This window comes from Python bivittatus, unplaced genomic scaffold (genome assembly GCF_059951505.1).
Source record: "Python bivittatus isolate LINGU-HERP-01145 unplaced genomic scaffold, Pbiv_v1 ctg000520_np1212, whole genome shotgun sequence".
Taxonomy (NCBI): Eukaryota; Metazoa; Chordata; class Lepidosauria; order Squamata; family Pythonidae; genus Python; species Python bivittatus.
Window position 1 is genome coordinate 2,005,871 of NW_028277080.1, and position 17,648 is coordinate 2,023,518.

Here is a 17,648-nt window from a genome sequence, read left to right on the forward strand (position 1 = left end):
GAAAGATTCTATATGAACCAGAAGTACTAATTTCCACTCAGTAACAGTGGATCTAGAGAGTGATTGATTACTGGGGATATGAGTGCCAGATACTAGTCTAATACCCAAGCTCTAGCTCTACATACAATGTCTGTATTGACAGATGACCCAGATCAGAAAGAAGTTGGTTAATCTGACTAGAGTCTAGGCTATATGAAGCAGAAAACTAGGCAGGGCCTGAGTTTTTGTTCAGTATGATAAGAATGGAGCTATCGCATGCAACAATAATGGAATGCATAATACAGGCTGATATGTGCACACACATATACACACAAACACATTTTTTTTGTCTGCATTTAAAGAATGTATAGTGCAAGAAAACACATGCAGCATTGACATGCTCATAACCAGATTAGTAGTCAAGTACATTTGTGGCAAGCCTAGGTTTAGTGTCACATAATTCAAGATACATCTGTAGAAAAGTCTACAGACAGAAGGTACAATGGGTTATGATTAATAATCTGCTATTTAACCAATGCAATCCATCTTAACTGCATGAGCTAAATATAAGTTCAACTTATCTGGAGGTTGGGAAAGGTCTGTTTCTAACTAGCAGGCCAACTTCAGACAACTCTTAATTTTAAGCAAAAAGAAACTGTTCTAATACAAGAAGTTAACAGAAATATTTATTTATACAAATTTTTAGCACTGAACAGTTCAAAAACCAATCAGAAGTAAACTGATTTAGTTTAAGTCGTTGTTCTATATTGTTATTGCTAAAGTTACTAGCATTTTAAACTTTTAAAATAATTTACATCGCCTTTGCAATCTCCATTACAACTGATTCATAATATCATGAATCCATATATCTTTGTCTGGTAGTGATGTGTCCACCAAATAGACAATTACTTTGCGATCCCATGGATTAGTCCCTTCAATAATTGTTTGCACCTGGGCCACTAGAGGTTTCTTCTCAACATGGTTTCGGAAGACTATTGAAGCTTCCTCTGACCACTGCTGCCATTCTATTCCTAGGGGAAAGCAGCAAAGAAGGAAATTAAACAGAGTCATAAAACATCACTAGAAGTTTTAGAAATATTTTAACCCATATGCTCAGTAAGTGATTTTGGAGCCCATAATCTGAAGCATGTGAAGGAAGAGGCACACCTGCCAGAAAAACTGGCCTTTCCACATAAAACTATAGCTTTCATTCTCAACTGAGGCTCAATGACAGCAATTTAAAAGATATTAAAGTTTCAGTGTTTAGAGAATTAAGCACTAAGAGTAGAGACAGGCTGGAATGAATCAGCCAGGGAAACCACTGAACACTGTTATCATGCCGGAATATACTTTTTGTATTAGGTTCTCCTTTTGAACTAAAGCCATTTTACCACGTGAAAAAGGTAGAGCATCTTCACCTCCAATGTTCTAACAGCCTAAATCTCTATTTTTAGATTGATCAAATTATCATATAATCTGCTGTTAAGCATAAGCCATATCAATAAATCATATGGTAAAACTTCCAGGATCATATAATTCCAAACTGCAACTTTCAAAAGGGGTGGTGTGATGATTGCATATCAGAATGTTTCCCTGAAAGAAATGCCTGCTAGCTACTCCAGGAAAAGGTCCAACCCTCCCCCACATACTTATAGTTTTAAATGGAACAACCTAGCCCATGACAAATCATTTGGAGACCATTCCTTCCAATTGCAAACAAAACAATGGTTGTATTAAGTACCTCTGACTAGTGTGCAATGATGGTTAATTAACTTGATCAAGAAACTGGTGAAATAGTATTAATCAATAATGAAGTACTGTAAACATATATTTTAGATCAGTATTATGATACAATTTAAAAATGCCCACTGTTAACTTTAAGTACTTAAAAATAGCAATATATCCTGTGGGAGGGTGTGTGTATGTGTCAGAATGATCCAAGTGGCTTTGCAACCAAAAGCCCAACCTTTTTGTATGTGAGTCATAATGTCACATGCACGTATGAAAGGGGCTGAGCTTCCAGGGTGATACTGCAATGTTGCTTTTGTCATTTTGATGAAAGCAGTAAGATCTGGCAGATTCTGCTGCTTAAAAGTAGTCTCCTTTAAACTGAGTGTGACTGTGGGTGAATTAGCTGATATATTCATGTCCTGCTACTGCCCTCTTCCAAGATTTCTTTTTTTAAGAGCCTCATCTAAAGTGGCCACTTGACAAGAAAATGCTTTCTTCATTCTAAAACTAAATTAGCTTCCAATCAGTTTCTAACAACAAATTCAAAGTCCTGGTGTTAAACATTAAAAGCTTATGTTACCAAAGAGAAATTTTTCTTCCACTTAGCCTACGTACTAATGTTACTGGCCAACATCTTATTATCATTGGGCACAGATCAGATATGGACAACCTGTCATCCTCTGTGTAATAATAAATTGCAATTCTCCAGCCAGCATAACCCACAGTAAGGGATCGTAACTGCAGTCCAAAATATCTGGAGGACGACACACTGCCCATTCCTGGCACAAACAAACTGAGGAAAAAAATGGCTGGATAAACTACATGACTATAGTTCAGAATTAGTCAGAATGACTTGTCCTGGTGCTACACTACCATATTGGCACAAATTTCTAAATAAAAGTTGGTTGGAATAACAGAAACAACAAACTAACATTCTAATGGTGTACTAAAACTCCTGCGCTTACTAAGTTTTTGATTTGTTTAGCACCTCTTGCAACAGGAGCCAACTGGGAGTGATTAGGCAGAATGCAGTAACCTGCCTACTTATTAATCCTAAGCTCGGATTCAGAAGAGTCTGGATAGAACATGTTGCACAGGTGCAGCAGGCGCCTCTACCGAACAATCATCTTCAGGGAAATGGGAAGAACAGCTTTAGAACGTGATTTATAGGAACAGGACACAGTGATCAAGATGAGCTTGTCCTAGCAGATGGTGAAGTCATGAAGTTAACTGATCCCAATGTGCTTTTCTATATCTCTATCTCTTTTCTCAAGTCTGAGTTCTCTGTTGTTATTTTTGCAGTCATCATTTCTGTACGTCACAACCTGCAACGCACCTGCAAGCTGGGCTGTTATGGCCTGAAATGGCAGGTTTCTGAACATATCCACAAGAGGTCTTACATTCTGGATGCCAATCAGCTCGTGTTTACCATAATCCAGTTCATATACTGACACCAGTCCATTTGCCAACACTCCTTTTATTAACACTCTGTGCCACCTAGGAAACGAAGAAACAAAGACAGGACTCCACTCACTTAGAGTGAACAGATTCACAGAAAGTAAGGGGTGGACTTCATTCCCTGCCCAGTGTCCCTGAGAACACCATTTTCAGGTATTAGTGTATTAAATATTTCCTATGTGACTCCCTGACTCCAAGCTACTGCCCTGGACCATTTGGCAAATGAAGAAATGAAACCTTTGCTCCCCTTTTCCTATCTAGAGTGGAAGACAGAAGCCACTTAAAAAAAGAAAAAGAAAAAGAAAAAAAATCCCCCCGTTGAGGAATGTCCATCCTTTATGGGTACCTCAAACTTTTTGCACAAGGGATACATAGCTCTTTGTATACAGCTGTTCCCCCCCAACCTTCCCAGAAAACTTATGGAACTTTTAAAATTCTGTATATGAAACAGCAAGTAGTGCCAAAAAACAAAAAAAGAAATCAGATGACCAAGACAAGGCAGAAATAAAGCACAAATACTTTACTTAGGAAGAAGAAAACCAATGTAAAGACATAAGAATATATGCTTAACCTTGAGAGTTAAATTGCATCTTCATATTTAAGTGAAGTATCCTCAATAGTACAATAAATGGTTGTAGTAAACAGCAGGGAGGAAGGCTTGTGTCCCATCTGGAAGCTGGCCAGAAAGTGCTGGAATAGATCATCTTTGAAGACACGAGAACTGAATCTAGACTAACTATGTCAAATTTTAGTCCCACTGAAATCAATAGGCTAGAGACTAAATGAGTCTAGTTTCAAACCATAGTTAACAGAATACAATTTCCAAATACAGGACGGAGTACTTATAAAAGTTGCTTACTTGTTTTTTACTTTAGCTGCATAGATTTTGTTTTTTTCGACAGCAACAGCTCCATCTTCTGCTGTGCTGTAATGCAGAAGCATCTCTTCCATTAGCACTTCTAAATTGTGCATCTCTTGCCAAGACTGGAGGATAAAGTAACCTGGGTGGCAGGCCAGTGAAACGAAAACATCCATCTGTTCCTGGGGTTGGACAAGTGGCAGTGCTGGTGGCACATTCAAGGTGGTTTCAACCTTGCTGGATTCCAGAACATGAGGAACTGCATCTGCGGAGCTCTGCTTGGGCCCTAAGCTTGGCGGCACTGGTAAGTTGGCTTCCCTTCTTCCAAGGAAACTACTGGCAGTGACACTCAAAAAGACATCCTTCTGATGCTTCCACAAGTCAGCACTGGTGATCTGCCTATTTATACTGCGATCTGGGTCTGGAAAATTCTTTGGTGTAAACAGATAGATGTGTGCAATCTGGTCATCTAGTCTAACTACCTTATTGGGAGAGAGAATAGTGCAATGATCAAAAATAATTTCTTGATCAAAACAATAGCATAGAGAACTTTAATTCAGAAAACTTTTGCACCAGCATTAAAATGTTACCAGGACAAGGGATTAGTTTAAGTAATAGCAAGCAAACACATAAACCAAGTCACTAATTCAAGAAGAAATAGAGCTTAACAGTATTGTTACACCAAACTACAAAGCTAGTTACACAAAGACAAATATAATGCCCACAAGATTTCCAGTGACTATGTTTGGTAGTACTGATGTAGCATACAATATACAAGAGGGTAGATCTGACTGCTAATGCTTATTGCCAGCCTCTGCAGATGGTTTTACAGAGTGTAACTTACATCAGAAGTGATCTCAATATTCCAGATCTTTAATAGGTAGGAGCCAAAACTACCCTGACATACTCCCCATACCACCTTGTAAACTGTGAAGCCCTGAAAGTCCATATATTAAACCCCTCACATTTGCTTCACTGAGAAGAAATGCACTGAATATTTTTAAAACCTGAGGACAAACAGAAACAACAGAAATGCAATTCCTCCCTCTTGAATGACTTCCAATATGAGTTGCTTTTGCAGCACACAGTACTGAGAAAGACTGACAAATCAAATCCTTTGTTATAGTCGGTGACCAGATGTAGGTACAATTCAGCAACAATATTATGGGGGGGAAAGGTGAACGGGATAAAGGTAAGTGAGCAATTTACACAAAAGAGAGCTGAAAGAGGAGGAAAAGTAAAAACAGCAGGTATGAACTGGAGTACCAGACCCTATTTAACTTATGTAAGGCAGCAGAAATTGTAAAAAATGCTTAACTGTTAAGTAAGTACAAAGCTATATTTCTAAATGAGAGTCTAGTAGAGTATTAAAGTACGATCATATTAAAACATTTAGATAATTAAAATCTGGTGATAAAATGCAGAAGTATACACCAAAACAATAAAATTCTACCTAGAATACTTTGAGTAACCACTTTCACTTTGATAAACAAGTAATAGTTCAAGAACATCTTCCCTTGAATGTTAAGGAGCAGATGTAACTTTTTTTTTTTTTACCTTCATGCTGCAGTGAGGACAGTTCAGTACAGTATCTCTCAGCCAAAGTACAGCATCTGGAGTCCACATGGTAATATTAAGAGGAAGGTCAGCCAAGCAGCATTTTATTGCCTAAATATATAATCACAACAGCATTCAAGTTACACATGGCAGCAAGATTCATGTTTACTTTGTAAGCTGCTCGAAACTATCCTGAGAATGAGTAAACAGAGATCCTCATACCTGAGGTGGTATTGCAATGATTTCTCGCAGGAATAGTGAGGGAATCTCTCTCAGTTCCAGCACTTTTACAGATGCTACTGTTCCAGTATCCATAAACTGAACATCGAGAGTCCGGCTACTGTGAACGCTTGTTATCTGAGAGACGGGGTAGGGGTAATATCAAAATGTTAGAATGTTTAACATATAGGAAGATAAGATGCATCCCAGGCTTGGTAAATCACTAATAATGATTATGGACAGAATTGTCACTTAAGCAGTCAGGCAGTAAAGGATTTGCTAACAATTTACTGCAGCAGGAAGAACCTTCCTTCCTCCCTCCCTCTCTTTACTAAATGTTAGTTCCTGAGACTCAAACAATTACCCTAGATTAGCCTTTTGAACCTAGTGTTCAACCCAGATGTGTTGAACAGCAACTCCCATAATCCCTGAATAACATGCCAAATTATGCTGGGCTTTTTGACTATGGATGGAGCTGCAGTTTAGCATTGTATGTTTGGCATATTGGTTTCCTATTCAAAAGGTAGGAATTTTCTTTTACTATTTAACTGGTGGGACTGGCTTTTACTCATTTGTTTCTACACTGGTACAAGAAGAGGAGCAATGTTGCATCTCACAATGGTGTCAGCATTCTGTTCCACCAGAAATTGGCTCAGAAGAACTAAGCAGAAAGAACGGCTTAACTATAGGCAGTTTAGGAGACACAGTCTGTTCTTAATCCAATGTTCAGTTAAGCAACCCACCTAGAAGATACTAGAGGATAAAACCTCCAATTTTTAGAAAAAGTTTTTCTGATCAACTTGTCAATATTATATTTCTTACCTCTACTCGGGCCCATTTTCCTTTACAGTTAAGCAAGCAGATCATGCCACAAAACGGTAGTGATACAGAATACCCTGTTGCCTGTTGGAGTAGAGTTGAAGCCTGATTATGTAATTATAATGGTTACAATGAAATGTAGGATGAGTTCAGAATGCTTATATAAATTGCTTACAACCTTAGTGTTACTTGTAATTAATTCATTTCCTCCAATCCCAACAAGTAGCACACAAATTGTTATTTTCTTATTTCCATTCCAGAGCACCAAAAGATTAAAGCATTGCCAACAAGCCTGGAGCAATCACTGCTATTAACCATCCAAAATGAATGTTGAATATAATACCACCTTAATGCAAAAACATTCAGCAGCCACAATCTCACAGCATTCAAAATAAGGCATACTGTTTTATTGTGCAACAGAGAGAGATCTAAAGAACAAAACCAGAGTTTTCTTCCCTCTGGTATAAGCCAAAGGTCAAGAATAAGAATGCGCAAAGATCAAAGATGGGCAGAGGATTTTTTTGGACAAAGCACTGTGTTAATATTGTGAAACCCCTGGGGGGCTACACAGTTGGATATGGCTGCCAATGACTAAGAACAGGACACATCCCACTTTCACAAATACAATGGCCTGGATATTTATGAACAGATTTAGTCTGCCTTTCTTCTTCCAGCTCAAACTTCCAGTCAAGACTGCAATTTCCTATTAATTACAAAGTCAAAGCATCCTTTAATATTTGCATTCTGCTTAGAGTCCAACAGTAAGAAAAAGTGTATGGAGTCCCGCTAACTTCTCAATAATATTTTGAAATCCATTCACTGCACTACATTTTCCTCCCATGAAAGGATTTCTATGTTAAATAAATATATGGGCTTTCTTCAGCATGGGGCACTTATTTTTAGTATTGCAAACCTCGTATTGCTAGGTAACCAGTATATGTACATTTTTAAAAAGTGATTAATATCTATTCTACACTAGTCAGCAAGAATGAGTGTCCAATAGCTTTGAAATTCATCACTTGTTTATAACGGAATTGCTAGCAACTGCCCTGGAAATCTCTTAATCTTGTAACGTTTTAGGCAGAAGCCAATATTAAAAGTAGACTCACCTTGTGGTAGAAATAGTTTTCCAGTTTCCGCAAAGCTTCAGAGAGCTTGGTCAGGCCCTTTGATGGCACCTGACAATATAAAGTTCCATCTGAGCAAACATTGGTTACCCGGACTTCCGTATAGAGTGCATCTACCTATAAAGCAAAGTACGTGAGATGCTGAATGCCTCTACAACTTAAAAACTTATCTGTTTTATTAAAGTAATACAGAGGGGTGAAGGCAGTACCTGAAGATGAAACTCAAGTGATTTATCACGCAGTGCCTTCAGGCAAGTGGCATTGATGTTGATGTCATCATCTCCTGACGTGTCATATAGGATAATAAGGGGAATGTCACTTTTCTCCAATATTTCAACAGCAAATATCTTGCCACAAGTTTGAGACTCTACTGTCTTTACCAAGACTGGATCATCACAGAAAGCCTCCAAACCTACGGTAAGGCAATCAAGCAAAAAATGTAAGTTGATGAGCATTACAAATTGGAGCTTTTTGTTTCAATGTGTCTCTTAGGACTGTCAATGCTTAGTATCAGGATTATATTACAATGGTGAAAGAATTCCACCTCTCTATTTTTACTCTGGCCACTTATTGTGCTTTTCTCTATTTTTTAAGGGAAGTACTACAAGCATTAAGGAAGCTTGGAGCTCCTAGTGCTGTAAAGGCATGATCAATGCCTGCTGAAATCTAAAAAGCTAGAAGGCTGAGTGAAATCACAGGCTTCAAAAACCTTTGAAATTTTTATTTCCTCCCAGAATGGCTAAAGTACCCTAAAACCTTCTGTCCAGAACTTAGATTACAACATAGATGAAGAAAACAGATTTTCTTTATAGGGAATTCTACCACAGAATACAAAAATTTTAAAATGTACTTATCAAACATCAGTGAGATTTCTGAAGAGTTGAACTGGCTTAAGTATCATACAATGAATTTTGTGTCATTCTACGGTTGCAATTTAGCATTACAATTGTCTAGCTGGCTTGCAAATATTATTCAACCATTTTTCTAATCAAAAGGGCAGCCCCATTTACCAACTCAGGGCACTAAGCAACATTCATACCACAGAATGCCAGTGATATCATGAAAAGTATCAAGGTCAAATTCTAACTCAAATCAGCTAGAGACTATGGCTCTGCTTCTTTCTTATGTGCAAAATGAATGTGCTGACATTGTTGCCTACTAAGTTGATTTATGAAATTCTGGAAGGTTTTAAATGCAACATCGAATAAAAACCTTTTTTAGCCCGGATGAAGTCTTTTAGTATACAAGGAGTTTTTCAAAAACTAATAACAAAAAGAGGACTGCCTTCTAGTTATCTCAAAGAAATTTAGTCATAAGGTCACCCCCACTCATTTTGTCACCTCTGAGAGCACAAGATGACCTTGTCAGGTACCATCTTCAACACCTGTCGGAATAATGCCATAAGAGTCTATCATCTCTTTCCCCCACGTGCTAATAGGTTGCTATACAAATAGTGTTTGTATCTATTGAAAAGGAAGAGGCACGTCTTACCAGCTAGTCTACATTTGGAAGCCTGGAATGGCAGCGTATAGAAATGCTTGGCTAATCTGTACACTCTGGAATTTTCAATGATTTCATTAAAACCATAATCAACATAGCATACCTAGAAGCAAAACGAAACAAGAGACACCCAGGAATCTTAACCAGTCACAATACATATGTCATTTAAAATTATTTCTTTGCACTTTCCCTGGGGGTTTGCCCTCCAAATGTGGGCTACGACTCCCAGTATCTTCAGCCAGCACACCCACTGGCTGTACAAGCTGCAAGAGTTGTGCTAATAACAGCCCACCTGCTTTACAGCCATGAGGGGCTATAAGTGAAAGGCCTTGAGTTTTCAGGAGAGTGTTTTTGTTTTTTGTTTTGTCCTCTTGCAGCTTCTTTAGCCATCCTTTTATGGAGTGAAAAACTGGAATATTCAGGGATTTTTTTTAATGTCCTAAGGCTACAATCCTTATATATGCTTTGACACCAGGCTGAGATCAATCCGCATCACTGGACATATTGGGCCATAAGGTTCAGAGCATGTTGTTCATATAGAGCATATTTTCTGTGTACACAAAATGCAAGTTACCCAAAATAAGTTTAAAAAGATCCTCAGTTTATTGAACAGAGCCGCCCACTTTGTGGCCAAGAGAATCTAGGTCCAATAGGGATTGAAGGCTGTGACTTGTTCCCCTTAGTTCTTTATTCCTGATCTCTTTCTCTCATGAGGATCAAGGAAAACTCAATTTACTGGTGCTTTCCTAAATGTTTACCTCCCAAGGAGAAAGGGACTGATTAGTGTGGGCTGGCATCAACAGCTTAGATCAGGGTTAGGAAAATTGCTAACGTGCATTTCTCAGTATCTCATGCCTCTGGTCATGTTGGCTGGGGCTGTTGGGAACTGTAAAGAGAGCCAGTCTGATGCAGTGGTGAACATAATGGACTAGAACTGTAGATTGCAACCCCACCCATGGAAACTCAACCATGGCTCAATCACTCTCTCAGCCCAGCTAACCCCACAGAGTTGTTGTGGGGCAAAAAGAAAGGATGGAGCAACACATATGCCACCTTGAAGTCTTAAATGCGAGCATATAACAAACAAACAAGCCACATCCCAAGATGTGGGATTAAAATTTCCCCACAGGTGCGGTACTGGTACAACAAGTAGTAAAAGACAAAATCTCAGTACTATTTCAGCTATCTAACAGAGGCAGAGATTTTAGCAGGAAGGCAAGAATAAACAATTCTACTGCTATACCTATGGCTGTTTGCCTTAATAGAATTTTACCAAGCAAATTCCTTGATTGGAGTATTTTTAACCACACACTTTGATTTTTAGAAATAATCATGGTGGCTAAAACAATAAAAGAATTGATTGGAATAAAATTTGGGACCAGCATCCAACTTTTATATCATTTTCACTACAGAACGTTTTGCACTTGCCTTTATTCTATTGCCCTCTGTTGAAACAATCTGTGCCCGCAGCCAAGTGTCTTCTTCTGCAAGCACAGCAACGACCTGTCCAACTCGAGGAGACTGGATTTGCAAAAGTGAGGAATTCCGACAGTACCAATCTTTCATCTCATCTTCCATTGACTCCTGGGCAGCAGAATAGTTTGCCCCCACATATCTATGGGATTTCAGTTTGACACAAGTTAATAGAAATCAGTAACGAGGAAACACTGGAGCAGCTAAAGGGTTAATATTCTCAAGTGAATGCAACTGAACTATGGAATGTGTTTACTGTGCTTTTTAGTATATGAGTGAGTTTTTAAATGCATCACTTTTTAAATTAAAAAAAGTTCTGATCCCAAAATATATTTCAAAACAAACAATACCTTCATTTTATTACGCAAACTCTTTTGGAATGAGAGAACTCCATACAGATGCATCAGCTGAAGTCTAATAAAAATACATATTAAACTTATATTTTATATAAAGCACTTTTTGTACTTATTCCCTGTAATTCAAGGCCTTTGTTCAGAGAGAAAGTGACTTATGAAAGCTATGTAATGCAGTCTGCCACCAGAGATTGGAAATAAAATGGCAGAGATTTCAACAGAGGTGCAACTAGCTTATTAAAAAAAACTCTAGAAAAAAAGGTGGCTTGGTGACGTTTAAATACCACCTACCAAAACAGTTACCTAAAGCATCCAATTGGAATTCATAATTAGATGTTATCTGAAGGAAAGACCTCTTATTACGCTGGTGCTTGCTGTAATGATAAGGTAAATGAAAAAACCCTATCAAGGAAAAAAAGATTTACAGCATCAGATGTACAGCTACTGGTGGATGAAGGCGGTTTATTACTAATGAGGAAGAACGAACAGCTATTTTAATTATTTATACGCATTGCTTGGGTGTAACTCTCATTGCTCAGAATTACAAAAGGAGTAAATCATGAGTACATTTCCAAAGAGGAAAACTAAGCGAGTTGGACAGGATCAGGATGCTTCCTCCTCCGGCAGTAGAACTGCTGACAGATGAAGCCACAGAGCAGTGTTGTCCAAACTTGGCCACTTTAAGATGAGTGGACTTCAACTCCCAGAATTCCCCAGCCAGCCATGCTGGCTGGAGAATTCTGGGAGTTGAAGTCCACTCATCTTAAAGTGGCCAAGTTTGGACAACACTGCCATAGAGGAAGCTTTCAATCTGTTGCATTTTGATTCTTTGCTGAAATTGTGGCAGCTTGGTGATACAAGCTTAGCTGATTTTTTATGCTTTCAGTTTTGCAAATGCAACAGCGTTAAAAACAATTGTATTATTTATATAATCTGTGGACCAATATATAATTATTATTTTCAGATTTGGGGACTTATGATGGCACGTACAGCCAAATGAAATAACATGTCAGTTTATGTATTGTATGGTAAAAACATATTACGGCTTTAAATGTATTAGTATGTTTCTCTTTATGTTTTTTATTAGCTGCTTTGAACAGCTTCTGATGGACAGTTGGAATAAGGTTACAGAAATGTTAATAGTAAATTGTAACATATACTCTCAGTAATCATAAAAATAGCAATTCAGGATAATCAGAGTTTAACCCTATAATCTTATGTACTTAGCCCTCAGTAGATCCCACAATTTGTTGATTTTGATGAGGGATATATCTCTGGTATGAGAGTGTCATGATCTACCTCCCCTAATAACGACATACACGCAGCACTGCATAATCTGGAATGCTCATCAGTTACAATAAACTAGCATGTGTATAATATTCAAGAAAATATTTGCTTCGCTAATTTGGTTAGATTACCTAATACAACATTCAACTGGCTTCAACTTCATCCTACCAACAGCGAGTAGCTGTGGATATTAGGGGCCATCTACAGTGGGGCAAAAAAGTATTTAGTCAGCCACCAATTGTGCAAGTTCTCCCACTTAAAAAGATGAGAGAGGCCTGTAATTTTCATCATAGGTATACCTCAACTGAGAGAGACAAAATGGGGGAAAAAAATCCAGAAAATCACGTTGTCTGATTTTTAAAGAATTTATTTGCAAATCATGGTGGAAAATAAGTATTTGGTCAATATCAAAAGTTCATCTCAATACTTTGTTAAATATCCTTTGTTGGCAATGACAGAGGTCAAATGTTTTCTGTAAGTCTTCACAAGGTTTTCACACACTGTTGCTGGTATTTTGGCCCATTCCTCCATGCAGATCTCCTCTAGAGCAGTGATGTTTTGGGGCTGTCGCTGGGCAACACGGACTTTCAACTCCCTCCAAAGGTTTTCCATGGGGTTGAGATCTGGAGACTGGCTAGGCCACTCCAGGACCTTGAAATGCTTCTTACGAAGCCACTCCTTCATTGCCCGGGCGGTCTGTTTGGGATCATTGTCGTGCTGAAAGACCCAGCCACGTTTCATCTTCAATGCCCTTGCTGATGGAAGGAGGTGTTCACTCAAAATCTCACGATACATGGCCCCATTCATTCTTTCCTTTACACGGATCAGTCGTCCTGGTCCCTTTGCAGAAAAACAGCCCCAAAGCATGATGTTTCCACCCCCATGCTTCACAGTAGGTATGGTGTTCTTTGGATGCAACTCAGCATTCTCTCTCCTCCAAACATGACGAGCTGAGTTTAGACCAAAACATTCTACTTTGGTTTCATCTGACCATATGACATTCTCCCAATCCTCTTCTGGATCATCCAAATGCTCTCTAGCAAACTTCAGACGGGCCCAGACATGTACTGGCTTAAGCAGGGGGACACGTCTGGCACTGCAGGATTTGAGTCCCTGGCGGCATAGTGTGTTACTGGTGGTAGCCTTTGTTACTTTGGTCCCAGCTCTCTGCAGGTCATTCACTAGGTCCCCCCGTGTGGTTCTGGGATTTTTGCTCACCCTTCTTGTGATCATTTTGACCCCACGGGGTGAGATCTTGAATGGAGCCCCAGATCAAGGGAGATTATCAGTGGTCTTATATGTCTTCCATTTTCTAATTATTGCTCCCACAGTTGATTTCTTCACACCAAGCTGCTTGCCTATTGCAGATTCAGTCTTCCCAGCCTGGTACAGGTCTACAATTTTGTTTCTGGTGTCCTTCGACAGCTCTTTGGTCTTGGCCATAGTGGAGTTTGGAGTGTGACTGTTTGAGGTTGTGGACAGGTGTCTTTTATACTGATAACAAGGTCAAACAGGTGCCATTACTACAGGTAACGAGTGGAGGACAGAGGAGCCTCTTAAAGAAGGTCTGTGAGAGCCAGACATCTTGCTTGTTTGTAGGTGACCAAATACTTATTTTCCACCATGATTTGCAAATAAATTCTTTAAAAATCAGACGTGATTTTCTGGATTTTTTTTCTCATTTTGTCTCTCATAGTTGAGGTATACCTATGATGAAAATTACAGGCCTCTCTCATCTTTTTAAGTGGGAGAACTTGCACAATTGGTGGCTGACTAAATACTTTTTTGCCCCACTGTAGATCTGGAGATTTTCCATCTCTAACCTTGAATGGGGTAGTACTTGCCATTCAAGAGTAGTGCAAAAGCTAGGGGTCTTCTTGGACTCATAATTCAGTGGCAGTTGTGGCCAAAAATGCGTTTACATAGCTCCGTCTGGTGTCCCAGTTGCACCCCTTCCTAGATTGGTAGGCCTTTCAGACAGTCACCTCAGAGCTTGACTACTGCAGTGTGCTCTATACAGGGCTGCCCTTGAAGACTGCTTGGAAGCTTCATGTGGTCTAGAATGCAGCGGTGTGGGAGGTGGTGAGCAAGTCTCAGTACTCCTTTATTACACCTCTGCTTCACAAGCTGAACTGGTTATTATTATGCTTCTGGGTGCAATTCAAGATGCTGGTTACTACATAACATAGGCCCAGGTTATTTGAGGGACTGCCTATCTCCCATGGTTTCTGCCTGGCTGATACAGGCTAAGAGAATTGATGCAAGCCAGATCTCTTAAACAGTGCCATATTTTGGGACCCAGAAAGCGTGCCTTTTCTGTCATGGAACTTGCTCTCTGGAATAAGCCCCCCAAGATCCATGTGGCTCCCAACCTATGGTGTTCAAAAGGTTTTAAAGGCTTGGCGGTTCTCCCAGGTGTTGGGGGTAGGGAAGATGGAGCTCCTTGTGGTATGTGTTGTGTAGGTGGGTTTTGCTGTGGTTGTTGTTGAGTGGCCAGATTTCCATCTTGTTTATTCATTTTGCATTGTTATTTAATTTTTATTCCGTTTTGCTATACTGTGAGCTACCCAGAGTTGCTAGCAGTTGGGCAGTGCCTAAATAAAAATAACAACAATATGCAGTAAATAAAGCAGGAAACTGTAATATATATAGTTAGCCAGGAAATGTACATATTCATCAGTTTATTAAAAATAGTTTGATTTCAAATTAGAGCCTTTATGTAATGCTTATGCAGTCTATATGCCTTTTGTACTATGTGCCTATTTATGACATGAACATGAAAGTAAGGATGTTTTGAAACAAAGCAAAACTTCTGAATAAAGATGGGTAAGACTGCATTTTAACAAGGATCTATAATTTTCTTGGAAGCAAAACAGGATGGATGCTGGACAATTTTTCCTTCAATTAAACTGCCCTTTTTATTTAGTTGGTTCAAATATAGGTCAAATTATATTAATATGGCATTAATATATTCACATATTAGTAGTATGCTGATTATTAGCAATAAACTAGGAGAATATTAATATATTAGCATATCATCATACTAAGATATATTATATTAATAATATATATATAATATAATAAACTATATAGTTTGAAACTATATTAGTATAGTAAAAGTTTGAAACTATACCAATATAGTATATACTATACGAATATAGTAGTATAATAATTGGAGATCAAAAAAACATAATCATTGTGATTTACAGAATAAGTCTCCTAAATTGTATATCTATTTCTGACTTGTCGAGTCATTCTCAGAATATTGTTCTCTCCCTCTTTCTTTCACACAGAAATGAAACTTTTAATTTCGCACTTATAGTTGATCCTAGTTTTAAAACATGGGCTTTAATAGCAATGGGCTTTAACATGCTTAATACAAATAAATTCAGGTCCAATTTTACACCTATTTCAGACTTACTGTACTGTTGAATCAATTTACAAAGGACTATCTTGTCAGAATTTTAACATGATTATTCTGAAAAAAAAATATAATTAAAACTTTACAGATTGTGTCCAGTGGGGCTGAGTATGTTTCAAAAACCTTCTGACCTCACAACAGTAATAAAGGTTTGATATGTTTCAAAAATAATACAGGAATGTTTTAGATTTCATGTCTTTTTTCAGATATCCATCTGAACTTGAAAAAAAGATGCTGCTGCTTTAATGAACTGCACTTCTTTAATGCTAGTCTTAAAAGAGCTTGTGTGACAAGACAGGCTGCTTTAACTAACAGAAAAGGAATTCTGTGTTCATGTAAGGTCTGAAATGCTTCTTCCAAAACTTTTTTGAAGCATGTCCAGTCCTAGTATGCAGCTGAATCTCTTTGAAGTCTTAAAAGTGAATGGAAATTCCCTGATACTGCAAATTTTTCAAATTATTATTAGATTTTTATCCCACCTTTTTTATATATAACTCAAGGTGGCGAACATACCTAATATTCCTGAGTCCTATTTTCCCCACAACAACCCTGGGAGGTGGGTTGGGCTGAGAGCACGCAACTGGCCCAACGTAACCCAACTGGCTTTCATGCCTAAGGGAGGTCTAGAATTCAGTTTCCTGGTTTCTAGGCCAGCACCTTCACCACTGCACCAAACTGGTTCCCATTCATGGAAATGCTACATTTCCATTTGCATTCTTTTTCGCTATTCCAAAGGATGTCCAATGCACTGGAATAAATTTAGAAAGGGGATGGGGGAAGTGCAGAGAATTCCAGGGTGTTGTGAAAATCCCTTCTATGATCCAAGGAAGAATCTACTGAAGTAAAGAACCTTCTATAAACAGAGGGAAAACACAACAGGATATACCCCTGGAATTGTTCAAACTGAGATGTTTCCCATTCTTACCTATGATTTTTAGCAACTCCATGCACCAGAGAAATATCAAAGAGAGGTTTATAAACTTACCTAACAACAACTTCATTTGTAGAATTTAGCTCCACTACCAACACAGATGGTGATGTTTCTGCTGGGATAATTAAAGGAGGTACAGGAATACTTTCCAAATCATCCTCCTGGGATTCCTGCTTTGCCTTAATAGACTGTTGCTCAGCTGGTCTTGGTAAGACTTCACGTGTGGTGTTCTCAGCAATAATATTCAGGTTCTTCTCTGTGTGCTGTTTTGGCTTTGCATACAGAATTGCCTTCTTTGGATTTTCAGAAATGTAATTGACTGTACATATTTCTGAAAGTAAGTCAAGGTTGTCCAGAAGATTCTGAGGCAATGCTGCTTTGTATGTATCTTCATATACTTTGGGGAGTGCATTAGCCCAAAGACCACTAGAATATTTTATCAAGATAGCTGCAATGTTTTGCTTGAAGTCTCCATGGAGCGTAGCAGCTTTAGTTCCTGGACTTTGTTTTATTAATGGAGGCTGAGGCTTTCTTTCTTGGCCTGAAATATCCTTTCCTGGGTGATGCATTTTCCCAGAAGGATAGAGAAGTACATCTCTTTGGCCACCAGAACATACCTTCTCTGCCTTTGAAAGAAGAGAAGGAGTTATAAAAAAAGACACAATGACTAAAATGCTTAAGTTCAATGCTACTGTTCAAGCTCATTGATCAGAAGTTGATCAAGCCTCCGGTTCCAAACACTGCTGTTACTCATCTTTCTTCAAACACTTTTTTTCTTACCACCTCCAATTAAACTTGCCATTTCACCTTATATAAAACATATTTGAAGTGATCAGCCAAACAGAGGATAGATGTACACTTCCCTAGCACGTTTTCAATCGTGTGCTTAGTTTAATAAAAGATTTTAAACTTCTAGGCAAGTGAAGCATGCATG

The 17,648-nt window shown here is 38.5% G+C and overlaps 1 protein-coding gene across 2 annotated transcripts in view; it reads right to left on the bottom strand.

Annotated features, from left to right (window-relative positions):
- Window positions 1-635: 635 nt before the first annotated feature.
- Window positions 636-17,648, bottom strand: part of TDRD7 (tudor domain containing 7) — a 36,946-nt gene continuing 19,933 nt past the window's right edge. For both annotated transcript variants that reach the window (XM_025176219.2, XM_007443124.4), the window contains exons 7-17: window positions 16,769-17,340; window positions 10,678-10,864; window positions 9,241-9,352; window positions 7,959-8,161; window positions 7,732-7,866; window positions 6,626-6,706; window positions 5,807-5,941; window positions 5,585-5,695; window positions 4,028-4,509; window positions 3,047-3,207; window positions 636-1,010 (exon numbers count right to left, since the gene is read on the bottom strand). In XM_025176219.2, the coding sequence (XP_025031987.1) occupies window positions 814-1,010; window positions 3,047-3,207; window positions 4,028-4,509; window positions 5,585-5,695; window positions 5,807-5,941; window positions 6,626-6,706; window positions 7,732-7,866; window positions 7,959-8,161; window positions 9,241-9,352; window positions 10,678-10,864; window positions 16,769-17,340 (2,376 nt within the window). In that variant the 3' untranslated portion in view covers window positions 636-813. The remainder of the gene's footprint in view (window positions 1,011-3,046; window positions 3,208-4,027; window positions 4,510-5,584; window positions 5,696-5,806; window positions 5,942-6,625; window positions 6,707-7,731; window positions 7,867-7,958; window positions 8,162-9,240; window positions 9,353-10,677; window positions 10,865-16,768; window positions 17,341-17,648) is intronic.